This window comes from Tenrec ecaudatus, chromosome 12, assembly GCF_050624435.1.
Source record: "Tenrec ecaudatus isolate mTenEca1 chromosome 12, mTenEca1.hap1, whole genome shotgun sequence".
In the NCBI taxonomy this organism is placed as follows: domain Eukaryota; kingdom Metazoa; phylum Chordata; class Mammalia; order Afrosoricida; family Tenrecidae; genus Tenrec; species Tenrec ecaudatus.
Genome location: NC_134541.1, coordinates 128,561,964 through 128,588,221, shown reverse-complemented (window position 1 = coordinate 128,588,221; position 26,258 = coordinate 128,561,964). Strand labels below are relative to the sequence as shown.

At 59.7% G+C, this 26,258-nt stretch overlaps 1 protein-coding gene across 2 annotated transcripts; it reads right to left on the bottom strand.

Annotated features, from left to right (window-relative positions):
- Window positions 1–26,250, bottom strand: RASA4B (RAS p21 protein activator 4B). Of its 2 annotated transcripts, XM_075528505.1 has the most exons (21): window positions 26,186–26,250; window positions 19,245–19,301; window positions 17,611–17,724; window positions 17,059–17,120; window positions 16,014–16,143; window positions 14,570–14,651; window positions 14,013–14,144; window positions 13,652–13,730; window positions 12,911–13,056; window positions 12,553–12,703; window positions 12,254–12,318; window positions 11,927–12,039; window positions 11,502–11,694; window positions 11,136–11,273; window positions 10,406–10,550; window positions 9,942–10,111; window positions 6,240–6,377; window positions 5,468–5,603; window positions 3,934–4,054; window positions 315–368; window positions 1–133 (listed from the first exon to the last, which is right to left on the bottom strand). In XM_075528505.1, exons 1-21 carry the CDS (start codon window positions 26,248–26,250, stop codon window positions 1–3), a joined length of 2,424 nt encoding a protein of 807 aa, XP_075384620.1. The 2 variants fall into 2 exon arrangements, with proteins under 2 accessions (XP_075384620.1, XP_075384621.1); XM_075528506.1 differs by lacking the exon at window positions 6,240–6,377.
- Between the last annotated feature and the right edge of the window lie 8 nt (window positions 26,251–26,258).

The following is a 26,258-nucleotide window of genomic DNA, read 5'->3' as shown; positions in this document are numbered from 1 at the left end:
TCACGTCTGCAGCTCCAGGAGGCGTCTGTGTGCAGAGGGCGGGGCAGCGGCCAGGCTGGTGTTGTGGGCCTGCTGAAGGTCCCGCAGCACCTGGAACAGCTGGGCGAGGCTGTCCCTGGGGGCTGGGAGCAGACTGCTGTGAGGACAGCTGGATCAGGCACCCTCCCCCCTGTCCCTTCTTGTCTGAGAGGAGGGGGGGTGAGAGGTTGCCAGGTCGGGCCTGAAAGCTCACTGGGTATAGGCTCTGGCCTCCACTTCCCCCAGAACCCTCAAAGGGGGCTCGGACCACCCCACGAGTCCCAGAGGGGAGAAACCTACCTGGGCCAGTGTCCGCCTCCAGGGTGCCCCTCAGCGCCTGGTGCTTCTCCCTGTGGGTGCAGACAGTGAGGGTGTCACTGGGGATGTGGGGGCCAGCTCAGCCGGCCTTTGCTCCCTCCCTCGCTTCAGGGGCTCCGCCAGCACTTTCTGAGCAGCCCCGTTCGCAGGAGCAAGAGAGTGGCAACGACATATAGGGCCACCCAGAGATGCATGGATAAAAGGAGACTGGGGCAGACACTCCGTGGAAGGCTGTGCAGCCCCGGAAAAGAGTGAGGAAACCACCATGTGCCTCACGGCCCGGGGGACCTGCAAAAGTCAGCCAGCAATGAAAGAGAAAGAGAGAGAGAGAGAGAGAGAGAGAGAGAGAGAGAGGCAGGCCACGACTACAAGGGTGAACGCCGAGACAAAGAAGGTTCACACCAAAAGGAACAGATGTGGGAGGTCCCTAAGGGAGGGCGTCCACTAAGGGAGGCCAAAGGACAGCTGTGCCGACACGGTGGTGCTGGTGAAGGTCACGGACTGGCCACGGGACACAGGGCCTGTCTGGGAAGCAGCGCAGCCAGAGCGCTTTCGGGAGGCCGGGTCGGGCATGCTATCCAGAGAGACTAGTCCTTGGAGAAGGGTATCTCGCTTGGTCAAGCAGCGGGACGGTGGAAAGAGGGGAGGGCCTTCCCAGGATGGATGGACACAGCGACTGACCAATGGAGAGGATGGCGCAGGACCTGGGGGTGTTTCACCCCGTTGAACTTGGGGGTCATTGTGTGTTGGGATCAACTCGGGGGCACCTAACTACAAGGGAGGGGGAGAAAGGACTGGGAGATGAAGCAGCGAGCTGGAAGGCTGACCACTGTCGACTCGGGTGGGAGGTCCCTAAGAGGGAGAAGAGGAATCGGGGAGGAAGGGTGCGATAGGGTACTGGGGGTGGGGGTTGGAACTGTTGCGTGCAGAGATGGTGGTCTGAAATGTATGTAAGCCCTGCACCTAAGTAACAAGAAGACATTCATGTAAAAAATTAGAGAGGGGGCGGGGCCTTCAGGTCCGCTGCAGGTGGAGGGCAGGGCAGGTGAAGGTTTTATCTTTGGCCCGGAACTGAGAAAGAGCTGGAAGTGAAGCCCCCCCACCCCCCCAATAGAGCCACCAGGCAAAGGGTACAGGTTGGCAGTGGTGGCGGCACCGGCAGCACTATCCCAGGTCTGTCTGGGGTTATGCACATACAGTGGGGGCAGCTGGCACTGCCACCACCCTCTCCATACGGGCTGGGTAACCCGTTACCCAGGAAAGAGGCTCATAGCAGAAGGCGAGCTGGCCGGTGGGTTGCCGAAGCATACAGCAGACACCTTATAGAAAGAGGTGCCCGGATCTTCACTGCTAAAGTGGGGAAATGGGGGTAGATGATGGGAGGGTAGAGTCAGCTGAATCATGCCCCCAAACTTATTTGGCCTACTGCCCCTTTTCAGAGGAGGCAAAAAATTACTCATTGTGTCCCCGGCCATGAAAAATTCCTGTCCTCCATCCTATAAAGTACAGGTCTCTGCTTCTGCAGTCTCCCTGGATTGTCCCCATGCCCCAGCCCCCACAGGGTGGCATTGTCCACTTTGGGGAGCACAGCTCTAGGGCAAGGGGGGCTTCACAAACATGAGATTGAGTGGAAGATGAGCCTGCATGAATTGGGGGGGGACCCCTCTTTGCAATCACAAGCTCCCAGTATAAAAACCACACCACAATCAGCACCATGAAGACAATGTCCACTCACAGTGACCCTGGAGGACAGGGGAGACCGTAACCCTTTAAGAGAGTAGACAGTCTCATCTTTTCCCCGGGGAGTGGCTGGTGGTTTTAGACCGCCAACCTCACGGTGTTCAGGCCAGCGTGCAACTGCTAAGGGCTCCTTCCTAATACGATGGGGCTGCAAGACGCCTGGGCGACACGGAGAGGACTCAAAAGAGAAGGGCATTTCCCATCAACATTTGAGTCAGGGAGAGGAGCCCCGCAATGTGAGAAGAGACTTGGACGCTGGAGCAACTCGCTCTCAGGATGGAGGATGAGGCCACAAGCCCAGGAGAGCAGGCAGCCTCTCCAGACTCACTGCCACCGCGTCAGTCCCCACTCACGCAGACCCTCTACATGCAGGGCGGGGCAGCGCAGCCTTTGTGGGTTTCTGAGACCGTTACTCTCCAAGGAAGTAGAAAGCCCGATGATTTTCTTTCTCCCTCAGAGCAGCTAGTGGTTCCAAACTGCTGACCTCGTGGTTAGCAGCCCAGCTCCCAACCAGTCTACCTGCAGGGCTCCTCCAACCGCCTCTAGAAGGTGTTAAGTGGAAGAAATGGATGCTCTCTTCTCATCTCTCCGGAAGGGACCAGCCCGCTGACACCTTGAATTTCATCCATCAGGCTGCTTGCCTCCAAAATGTACACACACACACACACGCACACGCACACACGGCCATCTCATCCTCTGACATGTCCCCTTACCCCCCGAGTGGAAGAACCCGTACCGAGTGAATCTGTGCATTAACAACGCACGCCGAGAGGGGGCGAGAGGAACCCTGGCTGTGAGGGTCGAGGGTGTGTGCGGCTTGGCTGGGTCATGGTCTTCGTGGAGTCTGGGCAGTTAGGGCACGATTGGGCTTAGGGAGTTAGACAGTGAGGCCGTGATGATGTCATCTTCCACGGGGTGAGCTGATGGGATTGGTCACCTTCCACTTTGACCTAATGCCAATTTTCGTGTTGAACCACCGGAGCCGTGGGACCTAACCATAGCGGTAAGCGAGGCGCGGGCATGCCGTTTGCAGCCATTGAAGCTCACACAGCAGGGGGCCGTGGACAGGCTGGTGTTTGAGGCTCTCACGGGAGGAAGGGGGAGGAGGGGGAGCTGCCACGGTGCTGGAGGCAGTGAGGCTCTCAAGGCAGCAGGGCACAGTGGTTAGGGCCATGGCCCCTGGAGTCAGATGGGCTGAGTTCAATTCTTAGCTCTGCCACTCACTCCCTTACCTAGGGACAGGAGTAAGAGCCAGCTGACTCGGTGCGCACCCACACGAATGAGCAAACGTGTGAAGTGGATTAAAAATCGGAGGCTCGCGCACTCGGGGGAAAGGATGGGCAGGTGCCAGGGTGTGGCCATAGTGGGGAGGGTCCAGGTGGGTCCTGAGAGGATGGGGTGAGAACACACCGGGAGGATGACGTCACCTGGCAGGGGAGGAGGTGTGTGCTGCGGAGGGAGGGTGCCAGGGAGCCAGAGGAGGAGGTGGCGGCAGGGTAGCCTGGCAGTCCTGGGCTGACAGCAGGTGGTCAGAGGGCTTGCAGGAGCAAGGAGAGACCTTCTGGAGGTGTCTAGAGGTACAGGGAGGTAAACTCTGGAGGGGCCCATGAGGAATAGATTGTGCACTCTGCAGTTGACTTTGGGAGGCCAGAGGAGGACTGGCCCTGACTCTGGGTTCCCATAGCCCTGGGGACCCTTCCTGGTCCATCAACAGAGACCTGGGTGCCCCTCCCTCAATGTGCCGCAGCAAGGGTGAGGAAGGTGCTGGTCCAATGAGCAAGAAGAGACCCAGAATTGTCCGGCCCTGGCGGAGTGCCTACATCCCTCTCCGTGTGTGATCAGCGCAGCCCTCCTCACCGAAGCGTGTCCTCCACGTCCAGCAGGTGCTGGTAGATGAGCTGGGCCTCCAGGTCATGGTCGAGAGGGTCATTCCACTCCTGCAGGGTCACCCGCGACCGGGTCTTATCACAACCCAGAACTGCGGGGGCAGAGAGAGGCCAGAGTTACAGGCAGGCCCTTCTGGGGGCAGGGAAGCGGTCTAGACACTGTGCGCTCACGCTCAATTTCCGGTTGTAGGGGTGAGCCAAGGGAAGTCTACCGGGTGAGAGAGGCGGGCCTGGGCCCTTGAGTGAAGGGCTGGTTTGGGAGCAGAGCTGGGGACACCTGGTCCAAGCCTGGGGCTCCCCCAACCCTCCCAGAAGGGCAGCAGCTCCTCTTGGGTTCAGTTTTTGAACCATGGGATCTGAAATTCATGATCATAGTGTGGGAGTTGTGCAAGGTGTTCCTCGGGGGAATGTGCGTAACTTTCTGGCAGATTCTGGTCGAGTGGGTCATGAGGGGTCTATACCTTAGACACACTGGTCTTGGCCAAGTCATCCTCCCTAAGCCTTGGTTCCTTCCCCTTTCCAGGGCCTTCCCACAATGCCATGCTGAGGTCACTATGGTGGTGACAGCCAGAGGCTGCCATCTGCACTGTTCCCTGTAAGGAGCCACCTGCAGGACCCTGGTAGGGTTGTGGGAAAACACCAATAGCTGGGCTGAGCGTTCTAGCCTAAGAAGGATCCACTCCCTTCTCCAGAGCTTGTGTTACTTGCTGGTACCCCAACCCCACAGCTTAACTGCAGATCCTGGGCTGGCTCAGGGCTGGTAGGTCAGGTTCCAACCACTCCTGTGGGGCCTTGCGGTTGAGACCAAGCCCAGCATGAGGAGCAGGAGCTCCACGTGGGTCTACTCTCTGCCTGGGGGGAGGTAGTAAAGATAAGGGGAGGGGACACGTCTGGATGGTGCTAGAACAGTGTTGTCCAATAGGATAGCCACCAGCCACAGGCTACTTAAAACTAAAGGAATAAAAAGGTGAACATCTTAAAAGGTTAAAAACCCAGTCCGTTCCTCAGCTCTACTGCCCACATTTTGTGAGCTCAACAGCCACCCGTGCTTCTGATCAGGGCACCACCTGGCCACAGATGCCCCATTTCTGTAAACACAAAAAGCTCCCTGCTGCTAGCCCTCCTGTGCCCCTGTTCAGGGCCTCTGACACCCTAGTTCTGCTCCGCACCGGGCATTGTGTCAGGCTCTCGCCAGCCCTGACGAGTAGAGATGCCCAGAGCTTCTCAGCTCACCATTCTGCAAGGAGCTCACTGGGCAGGATGCCCCTCTGCCTGGTGAGGCTGGAAAGGGTGAGCTTCCACAGAGGCAGAGACAGAATTTCAGAGGGTGCGGCCCCCTCAGAGCATCACCCACCCTGCAGCATCCTGCCCCCTCACCATCTGGGGACTGGCTTTCTGCAGGTTATTCTCCTGCAGCGGGCACCCTGCCCGGGCAATAAGGCATGCCTGGTCACCCCATCTCCCAGTCAGGGCTTGAGACCAGCAGAGGCCAGGAGCCACCGCACCTGTCTTGTTCTTCTGGTGGCAGCAGCTCCACCTGTCCCCACGGAAGATGCCGGGGTGGTAGGAGCCCAGCAGGCCTGGGTTGTTGATGCTCACTTTCCGCAGCGCAGACAGCCACTGGTTCAGCTCATTCACGCTCTGAGGAGGAGGCGGGGATGGTGCTCAGATCTGAGCCAGGATCTTTGGACAGACACACACATACACACGCACACACATGCACACACACACATAAATAGCCACTGGTTCAGCTCATTCACGCTCTGCGGAGGAGGTGGGGATGGTGCTCAGACCTGGGCCAGGGTCTCCAGACACACAGCCTGACAAATAGAGAGGCACAGAGACAACCAGAGTGACGCACAGAGATAGAGACACATACGAGAGACCCAGAGATACACACAGGCAGAGATAGAGATACACAGAGATGCACACTGAATAACTACACACACAGACACAGAAACATAAAAACAGAGTCAGAGACACACAGATAGATAGACAGAGGCACACAGACATATAGACATCAGACAGAGACAGACACACACAGAGGCACACAAATACAGACAGACACACAGACATATAGACAGTAGACAGAGACAGACACACACACAGGTACACACAGACAGACACATAGACAGTAGACAGACACACACACACATAGACATATGTATCAGAGACACAGACAAACAGGCAGACACATCCTGCTGAGGCACTCGTGGCTGCGGGGCGTGGGATACCCTCATGCCCGCCCCTGGCAGCCCCCAGCTGCGGCCGCAGCACCTTGCACTGCAGGTAGGTGGTCTGCAGCTGGCCGGCGTCGTCCGTGTAGATGACCTGCATGACGTGCGAGCTGCCGAAGCTCTTCTCCTCCACCTTCTCCGCTGCCCGGATGCTGGCCAGCTTGAGGAGGGCACTTTTCTAGGGCCAGTACAGGAAGGGCTGCTCAGGGGCCCATCGGAGGCCGAGCCTCAGGCTCCCTGTCTGCAGTATGGACTTACGGGGACCCCTGGCACCCACCCCTGGCCAGGAGCAACCTCAGCAAGACAGAGGGCAGAGATGGTAAGGAAATGCCTGGTCCTGGGAGGTCAGCGTCTGGACACCCAGTATTCCCTGGGGCTGGAAATGACTCTCCCCTGCTCACTGTAAATAGCTTCCCAGCCTCTAAGCATCTCAGCCATGCCCCAGCTGGACAAGGACGACATAAGTTACCCTGTGATGACCAGGTGGTTTAGTGCTGGGCTGCAGTCCCCAAGGTCGGCGGCTACCGTCTACTTTCACAAACAGCTGCTGTCTCAGACCCACAGGGCAGGTCTGCCCTGTCCTATAGGCTCGCTGTGAGTCAGTCGGCCTCCACTTGAGGGCAGCGCCCGGAATTTGGTGTTTGAAATACAAAACAGGACTGAGAGCAGCTTCCCATGTTATAAGAGCCACATCCCTGAAGGGTACCCACCCTGGATCCTACTCCTGCCGCCTGGGCATGCCTGCCAGCTCCGTCAATGAATGGCTGCCCTCAGGTGGCCGCCCACACTCCCTGGCCTGGAATCCAGGGCCTGCCACACCTGGTGGCCTTGGTGACAAGCACAGGAGGCGTAGACCTCTCTCTCTCTGGTGCTGAGTGGTGGGAGGCCTTGGAGGCAGATGTTGGGCTTGAGACCCACGGATGCACACAAATACACAAACACGTGCATGCAGACAGACACTAAGACACACACAGCAGAGACACTGGGGCTGGTGTGTGTGTGTGTGTGTGTGTTGTGGGAAGGGGGCAGGGGGGCTTAAAGGGCTTCATGGGATGGGGAGGCCAGGAAGGGGGCCCCCTGACTTAGGGGCCAGTCCAGTGGACAGAAAAGGTCACCTCCATCTAGGTGTCCCTGTAGGCTGAGGGGGGTGCTGCCAGCAGATGCCCTGGTGGGCCAGGGGCTGTGTGAGAGCACCCAGAGGGGGGGTGGGCCGGGGCAGCCATCTCTCTCAGGCATTGGGAGCCCGGGTCAGGTGTGCAGAGCTGACGGCGCGGCGCGGCGTGGCGACCACTGTGGTCTCCCGAGGGTGAAGCTGGCTCAGTCTGCCCACCACTGCCCCGAGCAGAGTCCTGGGCCTGGCTCTCAGGCAGTAAAGCCGCTACAGGAGGAGCTGTGATCAGAGGGCTGTCCCCTCTAAGCACCTTTCATCTTTTTACCTAAATCACAGCCAGGAGCAGGTGGGGCCACCACGGTGGGTGAGTCTTAATGGCACGTGCCATCCCCTCGTCAGCCTCGGAAGCAGGTTCTGAGCATGGCCCTCACTTAGGGCTGCCCGTGGGGACCGAGGCTGAGGCTCAGAGTGGGACCCAAAAAGTGTTCCAGCCAACTGGTGCCAGGGGCGGAACTAAACACAATGAAGTTAAAGCTCCAACCCCCAACTCGCTGCCATCGAGTGGACTCTGACTCATAGCGCCCCCACTAGAGGGCAGGGCAGAACTGCCCCTCTTGGGTGTCTGAAGCAGTTGGAGGTTTGAACTGCTGACCTTGAGGTTAGCAGCCTAACTTGCCACCCATGGCGTCACAGGGATCCTAAGGTGGAGGTTGGAAATGATCAATACTAGCGCTCCCTCCTGCATGAAGGGCTTACTTTATCTTTTTCTTTTCATCTGAAAGGAAAACCAAAAAAAATAAATAAATAATAACTTGAGTCATCTGTGAGAGGTCTCGTGGGATCTACTGTGAGATGTAACACCCATGCCAATTACAGCTGTGCTAAGGCAGTATTGATAAAGCTTTCATAGCCAGAAGCGAGGTGTCTAGTCTTCGGTGTTCAGCCAACGCCCACAGAGCTGTGCTCCATTCCGGCTGTCGGAGTCCGAGCTGGTCAGTGACAGTATGCTAAGATGACTGAGAAAGGCAGGAAGCAGCGTCAGAGACCGAGTCAAAGGGGTGTCAAGCCCTCAGCAAATGGCTAAAATCTCAGGGGCTCGGGGTTCTAGAAGCAACCACACTCCTGGCTATGGTTTCTGCATAGAAGAAGGGTGGAGGACCAGAGAACAGAGAAGGCGGCTACAAGCAAGTAGTCTCCCACGGAAGATAATGAACTTTCCAACCGAACTGCCAAGAGAGGAGACACTTTGTGTAGTACTGAGCTCCCCGTGGTCATCAGCAAGCAAGCAGAGTGTTCTGGGGAGGGGTGGGGTAGGGGGGTGTTCCTTGGAGAGGTAAATCCATGGTCCAGACAGGGCTGATCAGGATGACTTCTGGGATCTCTGCCAGTCCCTAGAGCCCCTGATTCCATGCCCCCAACTGTCCCAGGAAGCCGCCCCCCATTGTTTCCCTTTCTTCCTCACTCTAGCAGATAGGCTGCTGTTTGGATCCTGGCTTGCTCCTGCCTCAAGCATCCTCCTCCTCCTCCTCCCCACCCCTGCCCCGAGGTCTAGAGGGTCAGAGGTGGCCCAGCCCTAGGCTACCATCCAGTCCTGAGTTCCCCGCTGTCAAACAGTGGCATCACAAGAGAACTGGGCTGCAGAAGCCAGGCAAACGCACGTCCCACTTCTGCCACTTTCCATCAAGAGGCTTTGGGGACCCTGTTGAGCAGTGACCTGGCTCCAGGTAGGTGCCTGGAGGTAACAGGTGTCTGGCCCATAGCAGACACTCCAGGGAGTTTTCTAGTGTTGCAGAGCTCCCGGATTGGGGTGGGTGGTGGTGGTGAGGAACTGTGTGTGGGCTTCCTCTGATGGGGACAGAGCCCACCAAGGGGAACCCTGCTCAGGGGGGAAGCCCCAGCTGTGACCCCAGCTCTCTCTGCCAGGTGGGCCATGTGACTGGCTCCCATGCTGACGGTGAACAGAATCATGCCTTGTGGCAATGCTGGAGTTGGCACAGAATACTAACTGGAGGGGTCCTTGGTGGGGAAGTGGCTGAACCCTCTTGGCTGGTGGGACCCCTCAAGGGCCAGCGAGCCCTCCCCACCTCCAGGACAGGATGTGAGGGGCTCCTTCATTTCTCCTCAGCTCCTCCTACCTGCTCAGGGCTGGGCTGGGCAGGGCAGGGCATCCTTGGCAGACCCTCTACTGGGCCTGGCTGAGTAGGGGTCAGGGCAGATCCATCAAGGGAGCCATGAGCTCCAGCCTTGCAGCTCCCAGGAGACGCAGGCCCAGGCGGGTGAAGGGTCTTCAATATAATTTACCAGGTGTAGAATCCACAACTGTTATTCCAAACGCTCCAGCCAAGAGGCAGGGGCTGGGATATAGACACTGCCCTCAGGCCCGCTCTGTTTTCCCGACCTCTACTACCGCTTCCGCACCTGGCCAGGGGACTCAGGGCCACACACTTCCCGCTGGGCCACTGACCCCTGAGTGTGCAGAAGCCCTTCGACCTCCCCAGTGGAAAGTGACTTTTGGAAGGGGCAAAGCTGGTCAGTCACGGGAAGTGGGGTCCCAGCCTGGCTCCTTCTAGGGCTCCGTAGACCTTGGGACTGGTGGGCTCCTGAGAGTTAAGCGCCTCCCTCTTTACCCACCTTGGAGCTAGGCGTCTTGGCGAAGTTGAGGGCCTCGGTGGTGAGGGAGAAGTGGAGTTTCTTGAAGGAGGAGGACACGAGGGGGCCCTTGCCCTTGGTCCTGTGGATGAAGAGCGGCCCCTCCTTCACAGGCGGGGCCTGCAAGCTCAGCGCCCACTGCAGGTCCAACTCTGCTGGGCCGGAGGAGAGGCCGGGAGGAAGGGCGAAAAGTGAGCTAGGTGAGCAGGGGCGGGGTGGGGCAGACCCCAAACACGAGGTTGTAGGCGGGGCCTCGAAAGGAACAGGACAACCCCGCGGTGGGCGGAGCAAAAGGGGCTAAGTGAAGAGCCATGAGAGGCAGTCTGCAGTGGGCGGGGCCATGAGAGGCACTGGCAGTGGTGGGCGGGGCCTTGGGCGGAGCAAGGGATCACAGGTGGGTTGTGGGCTAGGCCAAGGGCGGCTGCTCATCGATGGGACACGCCCACCTTCTTTTTCTTCGATGTCCACCAGTTTGGCGATGAAGTCCTTCAGCTGGGCCACACCCTGGCGCACAGTGGGCTGCAGGGGCTCCATCCACGCTTCCTTGGCCCTGGACACTGGCGTGTCCATGTTGCCCACGTTCTGCACCGCCTGGGGGCAGGAAGGACGGAGCTTCACTGGGTAAGGGGCCAACCCCTACAGGCTGTGCCACACAGCTGTGGCGATGGAGGCAGAAGCGGCATGCTGACGCTGTTCGGGCTTCCATACCTACCTACCTATCAACCCACCCATCCACTCATTCTCATCAAATCAATTCCGACTCAGGGCGACCCTTCAGGGTTGTGAGATTGTCAATCTTCATGGGGGCCGACAGCTTCCTTTCTCTCACAATAGTGAAAGGTGCGGTTTGCGGCGCTTAACCCACGGCGCCACGAAGGTAGTTAAGACTATTTGAGCTCAACCAATTAAGCCTCTTCTGCAGGCTTATTACGCGGCACTGCCCCACAAGGACAGGGAACCAGTACGTCTGGGCTCCGAGCCCCTGCTGTACCACCTTCTCGGACCGCATTTGCCTTATCTCTGAGGTTGGGCTCAGGTGAGCCGACTGGAAACCATCTTTGGAAACTGGGCCGTGAGCGGGCCACCACTGGCCTTGTCGCAAGGCCTGCCTGGGGTCAACCAGGTGCACGCGATCCGTACAGGCTGGGCAGCCAGCCACCGTCTGGAGGCCCGCACCTTGGCCAGCAGGAGCAGGGTCCGGCTGGTGCGGGCGTCCGCGTGCCGCTCCCGCAGGTGGAAGAGCTTGGGCGCCATGATGGCGGGAGAGAAGAAGCGCAGGCACAGGAAGCTGGTGACGGCGATGAAGGGGACGTTCTGAAGGGGTGACAAGGGCCAGCCGCGCTGTGCTCTCCCGTGTGTGGGGGGGGGGGTGGGGGTGGGGGGGCCTGGGCTCCTGCGGCTCCCTTCCCTGGTCCCCGTCTCCTCCCACGACCCCGCCCTGTACCTCCTCGGCTTCCAGTATCCCACCCTCACCCCTGTCCTGGAGCCGCAGTCTCTCTCCCCTCCTCACCCTTGCGAGCTCCCGCCCCGCAGGGGACACACCTCGTGCTGGGCGCTGGGGAAGCGCTCGCGCACGCGCCGGAAGAGCTGGCGGAAGGTGGCGCGGACCACGGCAGGGCAGGCGCGCACCGAGCGACAGAGCGCGCTCAGCAGCGCCCCCAGGTGAGAGCGCAGCGTCTGCGCGCTCTGCTCTAGCACCTCGGCTTCGGTCTGTGGGCGGTGCAGCCCGGAGCACCTGCGCGGGGTGGGGGGTGCAGACCAGGAGGACAGAGGCGTGCTCAGCACCCAGTGTCAGGGGCAGCCGGGGCGCGGGGGAGGCTGGGGTGGGGGTGGGGGGACAGTGGCACAGAGACAAGGCAAAGGTGGAAACGTGGCAGAGTTGATGGGTAAATCCAGGCAGAAAGTCATAAACACCCAGAGGGCTGGGCCTGAGCTCCCCGCTCCCTAGGAACTGCCCCAGGTCTCACCCCACATCCTTGACCTCCACTTTGCTGGGGTCCAACTCCACGTACTTCTTCTCCTCAAACACCCGGTCAACGATGGGGCCCAGGACACTGTGCAGATACTGCATCCCTGCCACCTGGGGACCAGGAGAGCTGGCCTGACCCTTCTCCCAGCCCCAGTCAAGAATCTGGTTTCCCAGGAGTCCCCTCCCAGCCTCGGGGGTCCCCATGCATGTGGGGAATAGAATGCTCCCCTTATGGAACACAGACTGTGGAAACAGGGGGCTGGGGCCCATGGCCTGTCTCGGTCCCCTCCTGTATGTGACGAGGACAGTCTCCATGCAAACTCACTTTCAGAAAACACTCCATGGATTTTGAAGCCAGAGAGTTGCTCCTGAACAAGGTGTTGGCCTCACCTACAAGGAAAGTTCCGGAGGTGGGAGAGGGACGGGGCTTCCGGGAGGACAGACAGTCTTGGAGCTGAGCAGTCTAAGCAGGCCCCTCGGGAAAGAGCCTCCTTGCCACTGCCCCATGTGCTGTCCCACCTCTGTCCCTGTCATCTTTCCCCTGCCCCCCTCTGCCCGCTCCTCTCTTCTTCTTCTAAGCTGACTTTCTGGGTGTCCCCACCCCAGCCCTGGCCCTGGCCTCACTGGTGCGCCCCAGCTCCAGCTGGAAGAGCAGGTCCAGGAAGTCCTTGGCCAGCCCCTGGCCCAGGAAGAGCTTGAGCAGGTTGGTGGCCACCTCCTGGCGGCACGAAGTGCTTGTGGTCTCTTCCACGAGTGCAATCAGCTGCCCTGGGCCCTGCAGGGGCAGCAGGAACAGGTGGGGCTGAGGGGGGGGGGAGGCGAGGCCGGGACTTGGAGCACCACGGGGCCAGGCCTCTTTCCCAAGGGGGCAGAGAGGGCAGGGCGAGGCAGGAGCCACACTGGCCAGCCTTGTTTTCTCGTTCTGTGGAGGCGGCTTAGGAGGACGGGGGGAGCCTCCGACCTCCCTTCAAGGACCCCTCACCTGAGTCGCTGGCTTCACCTCCCGGCACAGCAGCTGCACCAGGGGCTGGTAGCAGCCGGAGGGCAGCACAGTCTCGTCCCGCAGCCACACCTCCAGCTGCAAGGAGCCCAGGTTGCCCCTGGAATGGGCAGCCCATGATCTTTCCACTGGGAACCAGGCCTGCCCCTGGCCCTGCCCCCTGGCCCCTGCCTACAGCCTCCCTCCCCAGGGCTGAGGGCGGTGGGGGTGGTGGGGGGTAGGCAAGTAAGAAGGCCAAGGGGCCTTCCTGGACAGGGCTGCCAGATTTAGAAAAAGGGAAGTACAAGATCTCCCCTCCAATGGGAGGCATCGGGCAGGAGTGTAGCCTCAGCTAGCGCCTTCACACATGGAGGAGGTGCAGTGGCGGTTTCTGGGACTTTAGTTGGAACTGGGCAGGTGTCCTGGCTGGGCCTGGCAGGTCCTGGAGGAGCTGGAGCCCAGGGATGCCAGCCTGAGAACAATGGGATGTCTACAAATGCCACCAAGGGAAAGGGCCCCTGGGTGGGGGGGATTGTTCCCCAAACTGTCTGAAGGCAAAAATATGGAGACACAGACTGCCTTGAAGGACAGGGCCATCGGGAGGGTGAGGCAGTGGGGCCCAGCTCGGGATGGAGAAGAATCCTGGCCTGAAAGTAACCCGGAGCTGTGCCCCCTCGATCCCTTGCTGGTAGCCAGTCTGGGCTTCCACCCAGGAGCCGGGCCGCACTCACTCCTCCAGGTGACTCCTGATCTTGTCAGGCTGCAGCCGGAACCAGCCCTCCTCTTGCCTGGCCGCCCACAGGCGGGGAACATTGAACACCACCTGGTGGTAGAGCGGGGAGGTCACCTGCATGGGTCGGGACACGTGGCTCCCCTCCTTGCCAGTGCACGGTCTGGTGGGGAGAAGGGACCTCCCCTGGGTGCTAGACCTTAAGGGCAAAGAGGAAGGGGGTTTCTGGTTCTGGGGAGTTCCCTGGACCTCTGGGGGGAGCGGGAGGGAGGCCGTGATGGGTAGGGTGGCTGGAAGGGGTGGGGGGAGGAGGGCAGAAGCTGACAGCAACAGGTGCAGTCTGGGGGGTGGGGGTGGGGGGGCAGGGCAGCTCACTTTGCCCAGGAAGTCGTTACGGCTGACAAAGTCCCAATCCCAGGCCTCCACGCTGAGTTCTTCCACAGCCCCTTCCTCGAGCTCAAACTCAAATGCCTCGTTCCAGCGCGGGTAGCAAGACTTCTTCACGATCTGCCCAGAAAGGGGCTCAGTGGGGAGGGGGGGGCCTTGGCTCCTCAGGGCCCCCAGACCCAGCCAAGGGCAAAGCACCCACCAGCCCACCCCCAGGATTTTCAGCAGTGGGCTCTGATACCGTTCGTCTCCTAGGGCCAGGCAGAGGTAACAACTTCCTGTCTACCTCCCCACCCCCCAACTTCTCGGGTAGGGACCCTAGGGCCCAAAGTTGGGGAGGGTGTCATCCTAGACCACACAGCAGCACAGTGGCACCCCCTGCGAGGCCAAGGCCCCCAACCCCGCCATTTCCCAGAAGCAATGTGGGCGACTTCGGTGGCTCAGTGCCTGTGCCCTGACCCCTGCCCCAACCCTGCCTGGCTGACGACCCACGGGGATGGCATCGGTAGGGGCCGACAGGTCCTGGAGCCTCTCTGTCCCCTCACCGAGGTCACCTGCGTCCGGCCATTGTAGTGCACTCGGACGAAGGGGTCCGAGGCGCCATTCCGATCCTTTGGGGCGAGGTCCCTGGGGAAGGAGGCCACCAATAACTTGTTTCCCCAGCACCCCCCTGCCCCTCCTCCCTGACTTCTACCCTCCACTATGGGAGACTAGACCTGGGGGAATGTCTGGGCTCCTGGGGCAGCCCCTCCAAATAGGGTGACTCCCCTCGGGACCCTGATACCCACGACAACGGCCCCGCTCAGCCCCACATGGCACCTGCCAGACCAAAGATTCTCCAGCCTGATGGGAGAGGGGGTCCTCATGGGAGGCAGCCTCGCTGAGCCCCAGTTTCCTCAGCACTGCATGACAACTGAGACCAGACTGGCCCAGCCTTTGTGGTCCCCAGGTCTCAAGAGGAGAGGGCTGAGGAAGGCACTTCCTGAAGGGAGGGAGGTGTGGGGGGGACAGGACTCTTGGGCAGTCCCCACTATGGGGACTGGCTGGCTATGGGCAGAGGTGCTGAGGCCACTGTCTAGGCCAGGCAGCCCTGGCGGGTGGGTGTGTGCTGGCATGGGAGGAGTGGTGGGTGTCAGGAGGGACACAGTCAGCTGATTTCACCAGTCTGTACCCCTTGTCACCCCCTATTCCAGCTCCAGAGCAAAAGCAAAGCTGGGGGTGTGTGGAGGAGAAGATAGGGGAGCCTAGAATGCCCATGCTCCTCCCAGCCCCCTGCCTCACCCACCTGGGCACGCTGCCCCACGGGGCTGGGTGGACCCTGTGAAGGTGGCCTTGGAGCCTGGAGGGACTCACCCCCAGGCCCAGTCAGGGTGGGCCTGCAGCTAAGAATACCTGGGGGGGGGGGGCAGTCGCAGGCAATTCAGGCAGCACCTACCTACCCAGTGAAGGGAGTCACTGCCCCTGCTCAGGGGACCTCTCCCCACCCCGGCCATCTGGAGATTCCTAGCAATTCCCCTAGAGATCCATGCTGCCTGCCGGGGACAACACACACACACACACACAGCCGGAGACCACCCCCAACACACACACAATACCTCCTTCCACACTGCCAAGACTCCGCTCTCGCTCTCTCTGTCTCTATGTCTCTCTCTCTCTGTCACACACACACACACACACACACACACACACACACACACACACACACACACATCCTACCCCCCTATGCCAAGTCTGTGTGGGGCAAACCCTCCCTATGACTCCCGGAATCCCACGGTCAAAATGCCAACTGATCTCCTAAGGGGCCAAGTTCCCAGCAGGTCACCCAGGAGACACCTTCAGGCCAGGTGGAGCCTGGGCCCCTTTCCAGAGCCAGCTGCGTGGGCAGAGGCAGTGCAGGCAGGGCCCAGAGGTGGAGGAGCAGGGCCCTGGGCAACAAGCCTGGGCTTTCCCAGCGTGGTGGGTCCCTGCAAGCCCAGGCCCTGTCCCCACCTGGCCTCCAGCACAGAGCAGCGCAGCCGGGAGCCCCCGGGCCCAGGGACCACTTCCAGTCGCAGATGAATCTCGCCCTGTACCTCCTCATCAGGGTCGACCTCTGCCAGGTGGGCCCACCCGCTGAAACCTGTGGGATGCGGGGTGGTGGGGGGGCCGCTCAGCCAGCCTGGTCCTCACCTTCCCAGCTCTCCAACCTTGCCCCCCACCCCACTCTCCAACTCTCTTCAAAATCCTCTCCTACCCCTGTGGGGTGGGGGCTGTGCCTCCCGGTGACGGATGGGGAAACTGAGGCCCTGCAGTAAATCCCCTGCAGGTGGGAATCCAAATCCCGGGGGTCCCAGGGCCAGTAGCCTCACTGCCTTCCGCAGTCCCAACCCCAACTTGTCACCTGGTCGTCCTCCCTTCCCCGTCTGAAAGCAGGAAGACAGTGCCTCTCACAGGGGACTGCTTGGAGACGGGCCTGAGTCCCGGACAGGAGATGGCAAATGACCCAAGGGTGGCCCAGAGGCGATGGCCAAGGCTGGGCAGGAGTGGCCCAGCTGTCCCATGAGTCAGCACACACACACCCCCATGCCCGCCCCAGCCTCATGGACAGGAACAGGTGTGTGCCTGGAGCTCGGAGCCTGGGAGAGGTGCCCACTGCACAGGTTGCTACCTCCCCTCCGCCTTCCCCCGAGGTTCTGGTCTGAGCCCTCACTGGGATGGACTAGACACACAGGACACAGAGTGGCTGGGTCAGTGTCCCGGGAGCCCTTCAGTCCTCAGAAGGAGCTGTCTGATGGGGAAGCGGGTCCCCTCTCTCAGCAGCAGCCGCAGCCCTTCATCCTAAAGATGTCCTCCCAAGTCAGAGGCTTAAAGGGGGGCTCAGAAACAGGGGGGGGGCAAGGGAGGGCCACAGGCTTTGGAGAGAGCTGGAATGGCCTAACGGGGCCAAGCCAGAGGGTGTCAATAGGAGGAAGGCAGGGACAGGGAGGCAGAGAGGGAGATGGGGGGGGGGAGGGCAGCGGGATCTGGCCTCAGACTCTCTCCTGTGGGGTCTTACCCTTAGGGTGGGCGGCCAGGGTGTCTCGCGTCAGGCAGACCTTCCCTATAACGTCATCTCGGCTGGAGGGAAGGGTGGGGGGCAGGAAGTCAGAACTGGGTGGGGCCATAGCGCCTGTTCCAGGGGAACCCAGGACCCCCTCCCACCCAGTTCGGGCCCTGGGGAGCACACTGCTGTTACTGCAGCCACCAGTGGGGGGTGCCCACCAGGCAAGACAGGACTAACGACGAGGTTCTGGACACTCACGGGTATGCACTGCTTCTGCTCACAGGCCAACATGTGTGACCATGCACATACCAAGCTCATGGCTCCCTCGGGTACACACACACAGTTTCCACGCGTGCACATGGATGATGTGGTGCAGGGACCCTGGGTCCACACTCCCACCCAGAACCACCAACCCCTCCTGGGCTACCCGTCCCTCTGGCTCCGGGAGGACACACGGATGGGCTGACAGGAGGAACCCAAGCACCCAGCAGAACCCAAGGGGAAGTGGGTCAGGGACGGGGCCGATGTCAGGGTCTGGGCCCCAGGGGAAGAGTGAGCCCCCACCTGAGGGCATCCTCATCCATGACATAGAAGGCCACGGAGTGGAAGGTGGGCGGCAGGTGGACTTGGTACTCCTCGCCCCAGAAGGGGCACAGGGTCTTCCACACGGTGGCTGTCCTGGAGAAGACGGGGCTGCCTCAGCACCTTGCCAGGCCAGCCCACACCGGACCCCAATCAGAGCAAGGCGGGGCTGGGTGAAGGGGGCTACCGGCCACACGCCCTCTTCACCCCTAGCAGTGACAGCTGGCTCATTGTGTGACGACTGCTGTTGCCTTTCCCAGAGCCCCCCTGCCCTCCCCTCCCGCCTCTACCATCCCTCATGCCCTCTGAGTTCCCTCCAGCCTGCGTGGGCCAGAGGGCTGGGTCTTTGAGTCACCCTACACTTGGAGAAACATACACTAGAGGGACCGCAGCTGGCATGTGGGCCACAGAGCCCAGTCCTGAGCTGGCCGCCTAGCTCCCCCCAGTCCTGATGCTGTGAGCGGACTCCCCCAGGGTGGACGCAGGGGGGCTGTGCTCACTCTGGAGAGGCTGCGGTGCAGGCAGCCAGGTCGGGGACAGGAGTCTTCGCCTCGCTCTCCAAACCCCTGAGGGTGAGAGTTTTCAGTTCCTGTGACTTGTGTGTTTCTGTGTGTGTGTGTATATGTGTGTCTGTGTGTATGTATGTGTGTGTCTGTCTCTGCGTTTGTGTGTGTCTGTGTCTCTGTGTGTATGTGTTTGTGTGTGTCTCTGTGTGTATGTGTGTGTGTCTGTATGTGAGTGTCTTGTCTGCATTTGTGTGTGTCTGTGTCTCTGTGTGTATGTGCATGTGTGTGTTTGTGTCTCTGTGTGTATGTGTGTGTGTGTCTGTATGTGAGTGTCTTGTCTCTGCATTTGTGTGTGTCTGTGTCTCTGTGTGTATGTGTGTGTGTGTGTTTGTGTGTGTGCACCTGTGTGTTGACTAGGATCAACACTCAAGGAACCACCCTTGACTCAGGCAGGCCACACTTGAGCTCCGGGGCTTCAGTGTCCCTGTCTGTCACTGAGACTGAGGCCCCATATGGCCCTCTCCCTCCTTGGTGCCTGGGATTCAAAGCAAATCTAAGGACAGACAGAGCCCTGCCGAGGGAGGGAGGGAGGCTTCGGCATGGGCCGGGGCCAGCAATGGAGACTTGGGCTCCAGGTTGGCTTTGCCCCTTGCTAGGTAGGTGACCTGTCGAGCAGTATCTCTGCATCTCAGCTTCCTCCTCTGTCCGTCTGTTGCTCCCTCTACTACCTGGCCCGTTGTCTGACGTGAAGAGACAGTGCCCCAGGAAAGGAGGGCTTTGTTACCAGGTTCCAATCACAAGGGGCACCTGTCCCTCACAGGGCTGTGAAGAATGCAAAGGTGTCTGTTTGGAGCCTGGCCAGAAGCTCCTGGGTAATCTCTGGACAAGTGTTCAGGCCCATGATTAGCAGGCTGGCTGTCCTGTGAGGCACGGCAGGGCCCACTGGGGATCCCAGGGGAGTCCTCCAGCCATCACCCCTCCCTGCACAAAGTCCACGCCCGTCAGGCGGGGGAGATGGAATAAACAGGAAAGTAAATGGAGGAGGGTGTGCGCATGTGCTCAGGAAGGAAGCCCAATCTGAGCCCCGGGGGCGGTGGGTGGGGACGGTACCTGATGATGGGCTCGTTGTCCACCTTCACGATGCAGTAGGGGTCACTGCTCCCCGTGCTGCGAGACAGAGGAGAGGAGCAGCTGAGTGCGAGCTGGGACCCAGTGTGGACCTCGCGGCTAGCTGCCTGCCCTCCCCCCATGCCGAGGGCTCAACGTGGGCTTCTGGTCCAGGGCCCAAAGGCTTCACAGCCCCAAACAGAGGCCTCTGCCCATAGCAGCCCCCTGGTCCCCACCCAGGTCTAGGGAGGGGTCACAGTTCCTAATTCCTGCCCGCCTCACCCCCACCCCAGCAGGTTGTGCGGGAGGAGACCACAGTCAGAATTACGTCCAGGAGGTGACACCCCTCCCCGACAGGGCTCCTGTTGGGCCTCCTACCTCCTGAAATGCACCCCCACCAAATTCTCCCAGCCTGTGCTTCCCTCTTCAGAAACCCCCATCTCTAAGGTTAGGGGTTCCTGGACACCCAGGTGCCAGCCCTTTGCCCCAACAGGGCTCAAGATGCAAAAACAGCAGTGGCCCCGGGTGACTGAGCTATCAGAGAGTGGGATTTGTGGAGGGCACAGAGGCTGTATCCCTGGGAACGAGCAGCGGCATATGAGGTGGGTAGGGGTGTCCTGGGGGTGCTGTGCAGTGGGTTACACCAAAGCCTGCTAACTGGACAATGAAAAGAACGGAACAGCTGGCCAGGGGCTGCCCAGGGGCACGTGTCCTGGCTGTGGGGAGTCCGAATGTTCAAAGGGCCTCCAGCCAGGCTTGGGAGGCCCCCTGGAAGAGGAAGTGTGTTTATATGCTGGAAAAGGGGGACTTCCAAGCCCTACTTCCCTTCTCGAAGGGGCTTTGTCAGCAGAGGAAGCCTCAAGGGGTGAAAACATCCCTAAGAAAAACAAATCTAAATAAAAAATTTTTTAATTAAATTAAATAAAAAAGAAAATCAAATCCCCGCCAAAAGTGCTCTCCTACCTTGGTGGTGGGGGTGGGTGCCTGGAAGCGTCCTGGGTTACACACTGGGCTACTAACCGCAAGGTCAGCAGTTTGAATCCTAGCCCCTCTGGGGGAGCCTGATGTGGCTCCCGTATACAGCTACATTACAGCAGCTCTACCCTGTCGGCATCGAGAAGGTGGGGCTGCCATCCCAGTTCAGAGGCGTGCTCAGTGAGGTTAGCACAAGCAGAGTCCTTGCTCATTGGCCTGTAAACTGTCCTTGCTCCCCCGCCACCCCCCTCCCACTTCTCCCCACCCCCTGCCATTACTCAAGGGCCCTTACTCCAGGAAGCCCTCTGTGGACAACTCACCTTGTGTCCACCCATCCCAAAGCCAGAGATTTCCAGAGCTTGTTATGGGTGGGCCCACAAAAGTCACACCAAACCAAGTTCACTTGTACTCGATTCTGACTCAGGGGAACCCTAAAGTTGACCCCTATGGGTTTCCCAGGCTGCAAATCTCTACATGAGCATCAAGTCTCATCTTTCTCCCAAAGAGTGGCTGGTAGGTTTGAACCGCCAACCTGGGGTTTAGCAGCTCAACACCTAGCCCACCATGCCACCAGGGATCCTCGTTACAGGTAGCGCTGTCGAGAACACTGAATTTGAGAGCACCGAGCCACTGTTCCTGGCAAGGAGGCTGTGGTGGCGCTGCTGTGGAAGTGCTGGGTTGTTAACCACAAGATCGGGGGCTCAAGCCCAGAAGCCGTTCTAGAGGAGAAAACCGAGGCTGTCTGCTTCCATAAGATCCCCGTTCAGTCTCGGGAACCCTATGGGGGTGCTAGGCATTGGAATCAACTCCATGGCAGTTGGCTTAGGCTCCGGTAGGGGGGGGGGAGGTGGCGCGCGCAGGGTAGGTTGTTGCAAGTCTTGGTCTGAATTTTGTCTCTCTGTGATCTTCAACATCTGTTGTTTCCTGTGTTTCTGTTTCCAGGCACCTTCTTTAATCTGCAGCAGGCTTCGTTCCCTCGAAACTCATGCCCAACAGCACTGAAAACCGGACTCGGCCAAGTGTATCTAACCCAAAGAATCTCCACCCACCCCTGCCTGCAGCATACCCCACTGTGACACACTTCAGCACAATGCTAGGGAGGCGTCTGAAACAGCACCATCTCCATCAACAGCGCCAAAGACCGTGGCCCTGCGCACTAGCCAGCGAGACAGCCCCTCGGCTCTCACACGAGAGCTGTGGCTAGAAGGCCATGCGTTGGCTGTGCGACCTCCGCTGGGCATGTGTACGGCGGGCGACTGGCATTTTGCAACTTACACCGTACCTGTCTGGGAATGGTTGTTGGAGTCCCAAGGACAGTTGGAGAATTTGCAAACACAGGCTGCCCACAAGAGTGACCCCTGTGCTAGTACCAGGGACTCGGAAGAGTCCCGCAGAGGAGCGGGAGACCAGTTCTGGCTAAGGCGGGCATGCAACTCTCTCGGTTGCCCCCTCAGCCCAAGGTCTAGTCTGCCCTGTGACCAGCTCTGGGCAGGGGCGAGACCTCTAGGAACTGAAATCCTCTTGCTTCTCCCTTCGGGCCCAGGACTGCCCGCTGCTCAGAGCTCTAAAGGACTATGTATTCGGCAGGTCTCTGGAAGAATGGTGAGGTCTGGCTGGTGTCTCAGGCAGGGCTGCTCGCTAGTTCAGGCAAAGGCTTGGGAGCTGGGACAAATGTCAGGGTGGGGGTGGGGGGCAGGGTCAGAGGGGAGCAAAAGGGACAGTGTCAAGAGCAGGCTGAGGCTCAAGCATAGCTCCCCGGGGGACTATTGGGACCCATTCCCCTTGCCAGTGTCCCCCACCCCCACTACCTCGGCGAGGCCCTGAGCTGGTCCCTGCTACCTCATCTCCTTCTCCAGCCAGTCATCTCCGGCCCAGCCTGGCTCCTTGTGGGGCCTCTATATTTAGGGCGTTGGCAGTTCCCAGAAGGGGGTGGATCAGGGCAAACTCCAAAATAGCCCCAGGCCCATCCCCAGGGCCACTGGGCGTGGGAGGCAGCGGGTCACTGGTCATCATGCTGATTCCAGCACCCAATGAGAGGGACAGCGGGATGAAGCTGGGCAGGAGCCATCCCAGGGCTGGGGGGTAGACGGCACACTGGGGTAGACAGCAAAATGATCCCAGGGTCTGTGGTGGCAGCCAGGGGGTGAGTGTGAGGGCAGGACCTGCCCGGGCAGTACCATCACTAGGGTGGATGTGACCCTTCCCCCAGTGCAGAAGCTTGTCATCAGCACCACCGCCCCACCTGCCACCAGGATGCTGGCAGAAGAAAAGGCTGGCACTTGCCACTGGGTGAACAGGAGGGTCTCTCACTTGGCCAACGGGAGAGGGAGGAGCCTCAGGAAGTTTGCTCCACCCTCCAAGGAGGGGCGTGGCTGCACAGTGCAGGCCTCCACCCTAGGGGAGCGGAGACAGGTGGCAGCTGGGCCCACCAGGGGTGGTTTGCTGGCTGGGTCTGCCCATGGGGGTTGGCCGAGAGTTACCCTCCTGGGTGACATCAGCCCTCGTGATGCCACCCGAGCCGGTAGGCTCTGGGGCTGTTGGGGGTATGGCCTGGAGCCATGTTTGAGGCCTTTGAGGAATCAAATCCGTGGGTGAAAGTGGTAGGGTAGGGAAGCCGGTGGAAACTTGGTGTGAGGCCGGCCCCCTCCTGAGAACTGACTGGGCCTCTGTGGGTGTTTGGGGGCACAGTGTCATGGAGCACCCTAGTTACTGGCTTAATCATCTGGTTAGTCTTCTGTTCTATGTCATCATGTGTTGCATGTTCCTGGGGTCTGAAAAGCTTGCATGTGGGCATTCAAGGCACCATAGTCGGCCTCTGTTTATCTGGAGCAACAGAGGAAAAAGGGGAGTCAGGGACAGGAGGGGGACACAGGACGTGTGCTTAACTGCTTCCAAGAACAATAGCCTCCTTTGCCATGAGACCAGAACTGGATGGGACCTGACCACTGTGACTGAATATTTTGATCACGTATTCTTTAGAAGACTCCTGATCAAGAGGGGGGAAAGGCAGAACAGAAACTTCAAATCCGCTTAGACACTAGGCTTCCCGGAACCATGAAGGTTGGAAGAACCCCCCAAAACTATGGCACTAAATAATCTTTCAACCTTAAGCCAGAAATATTTCAAACGCCAAACAGCAGTCTCATTTCTCACTCACTGCCATCAAGTCAATTCCGGCTCATAGGACCATCCAGGGCAGAGCAGAACTGCCCCATGGGTTTCTGAGACTGAATCTCTTTAGGGGGAAGAAAGCTCCCTCTTTCTTGCAGAGCCGCCAGTGGTTTCAGACTGCAGATCGCAGCCCAGTGCGTAGCCACACACAGGAGCTCTTTTAAGAACCAGTTAAATGGGATCCAGTTGAGAGCAGCAGCCTAAGAGATCAGCCACGAACCTTAGAGGCCCGTGCGTTGATGGCAAGAGCCAGGCAGAAGAGGAGGGCAGGAATTCGTGTACAACTCAAAGAACCTAATTAATGTCACTGCACATGTAGCCACCGCTGAGTGGGTGTGTGTTTTGCTGTGTAGACGCTCAACAACAACAGCAACAACAAAGGGACCCACTCAAGGAAGGGGTGAGCTCCCTGCCCCCAGCAGTGTCCAGGCCTGGGCTGGAGGAGACACCTCCCTGCAGACAGCACTCAATGAGGGCCACCTGTGGGTGCCCAACGCCTGCAGCCCCAGGAGCCAAATGCTTTGCATAGGATTTGCCAGGCCTGGTGTCCACTAAGCTCCACAGCAAGCTTGTGACCTCGGTCCAGCCAGACGCCGTGGCTCTGCACCCGGGCTTCTCGAAGGACCTGCTTGCTGTGTGATCTTGACCCAACACCGTTAACATCCTGCATCCGGGTATCCCCAACTGTAAATCAAGTCGTGGCTACCTTCTCCGGCTAATAAAAAGATTAAATGGGGGAGATCCTGGACTTCTCCTTCCTCCTACTTTGGACCAGGTGTTCTTCAGGGAGGCGGAATGTCAAGACAGATGAGTCACGGGCCCTGCCCTGGCATAAGGCAGATGGGCGAGGAACAGCTACTACCCAGAGGCAGCCTCTGGCCCCAGCGGACCCAACGTGCCGGAAGGCACAAAGCAGGGGCCACAAGCCCTTGCGAGTGCTCAGGCAAAGCTCCGAAGGGGAGATGTTCCCCACGGCGCCTGAAGGAGGAATCGTTTTCTGGAGAACTCTGAGTAGGACAGCGATACGGGCAGAAGGCCTTAAGTAGATGCAAAGGCAGGTCTATGGAGGACAATAGTGGGGCTGAGGGGGCTAGTATGTATGGCCAGGGTTAAGGGTGGGCTGACAGGACTGAGCTGTGGTCCAGGAGTACACCAGGCATGTTAGGAAATTAGGGTCCAGGTGATGAGGGGAGGTGGCAAGGGCAGGTAGCAGGGGCAGATGAGGAAAGAGATAGATGCTAGAGGCAGGATCAACAGGAGGTGGGCAGCATCCTGGGAGGAGGCACTCAGCCCAGGGTCCTTCAGCTATACAGACAAGCCTGGGTTGGGGGCGGGGGTGGGGGAGGGCAGGTATCTTGGTTGTCAGGTAGGCATAGCCCACCAGCTCACCATCCTGGGCTGGTGAAAGCCGGAAGCAAACGTGAGAGCCAGCTGCTGCTGGAATGGGGAAGGAGGCGACAGACGGAGGGGCTGCTCCTCCCAGCTGCCACCAGCCAGGGAGGCCAAGATGACCTAGTTACTGGTGCCAGCCAGGGGGCTGCTTCTAGACCGGGCTTGGGGGCTGAGAGCCTTCTCTGAGCTCATCCATCTTCCCTCTCTAGAGACCCCACTCCTAGCTCCTGCCCCACCTCCTCCCAACACAGAAACCCACCTTGCAACCACTCTGCCCCTCCCTCCGTCATTGTCATGGCAACTCCTGAGCCTGGCCTTGGCAAGGGGGAGGGGGGGCTTGAACTAGAACTGCAGGGAGCTCACAGAGGCAGGCAGAGGAGAAGCAGCAAGAGAGTGAGCGTGATGCCCCAGCACACACACACACACACACACACACACACACATACACACACACCAGCCCAGCAGACTTTGGACCCTGTATGGCCTCCCCCACTCCAGCTGTGGCTGTGTTCACTTCTCCCATCCGGAGGGCTTTCAACCCTCCCTTTGCGGAAGGGAAAGCTGAGGCCCTGGGCACAGAGACAGGCCCAAGGTGGATGCAAGGCAACTGGTGGCAGACCCACAGTGGGAGCCAGGGTGGGGGAGCAGCTCAGGCCTGGAAACGTTCTACAAGAGTGGAAAGAGAGGTCTCTGAAACCTCTGGGCTGAGCTTTGGTTTCTCATCTGCAAAATGGGATGCTGAGAATAGCGCTGGTGGGTGGGCCCCAAAATTGGAGGGGTGGTTTGGTCGCACTGAGGACATAAGGAATGGCACTAGCCAGCCCCCACCTCCCCCCACCGTTTTGCACGAGTCCTGGCCTCCTGACCTATACTGCCTCCGTGCCACACCTGTCCTGCCCTTCCCAAATGCCCACATGAAGCCCGGTGCCAGACCCAGGGGAACTCGGGATTGGCAGGTGTGTGGCAGGTGGTCAGTCTGGGGCACTGGGGTCTCTGAGCTATTAAGGAAGACTCCTAATTTCCAGGGGGTACCCCACCTCTCTCCAGCCACACCCCTGGCAGCCCTCAGGGTGTCTCCCCAGCATGTCTTCATGGCTCCCAGCTCCAAACCAATCAGAGCTCCTCCCCCCTCCGTCTGTTCTTTGCCCACTCTCTTGGGACCCCCAGCCCCCTCCTCAGTCCTCAGCTTTCTGTGACATCCTTTCCCTCTGTGGTCACCTCCAGTTCGGTGCTCGCCGGAAACCTCACGGTCCCCATTTTCCCTCTGAAGTTCCCACCGTGGCAACTCGCTGCTGCTCAACTTGCGGGGCGGCCTGTGAGAACCTCCCCGGCCCCCAGAGAGGTCAGGCGTGAGTGGCGGCACCCCTCCCCGGAAAGTTGGGGTTCCCATCCCCGGCGGCGCTCACATGTCCTTGGCGGGTAGGTTCTTTCCCTCCACGATGCGAATGGACAGCGAGCTGCGCTTGGCCATCGCGGGGC

Coding starts and splice junctions, on each gene's coding strand:
- RASA4B (XM_075528505.1), bottom strand. CDS start 26,250: ATGGCCAAGCGCAGCTCGCTGTCCATTCGCATCGTGGAGGGAAAGAAC. Junction 17,121..17,610: donor ATGGATGAGGATGCCCTCAG/GTGGGGGCTCAC, acceptor CCTTCCCTCCAG/CCGAGATGACGTTATAGGGA. Junction 12,704..12,910: donor AGGTGAAGCCAGCGACTCAG/GTGAGGGGTCCT, acceptor CTGCCCCTGCAG/GGCCCAGGGCAGCTGATTGC.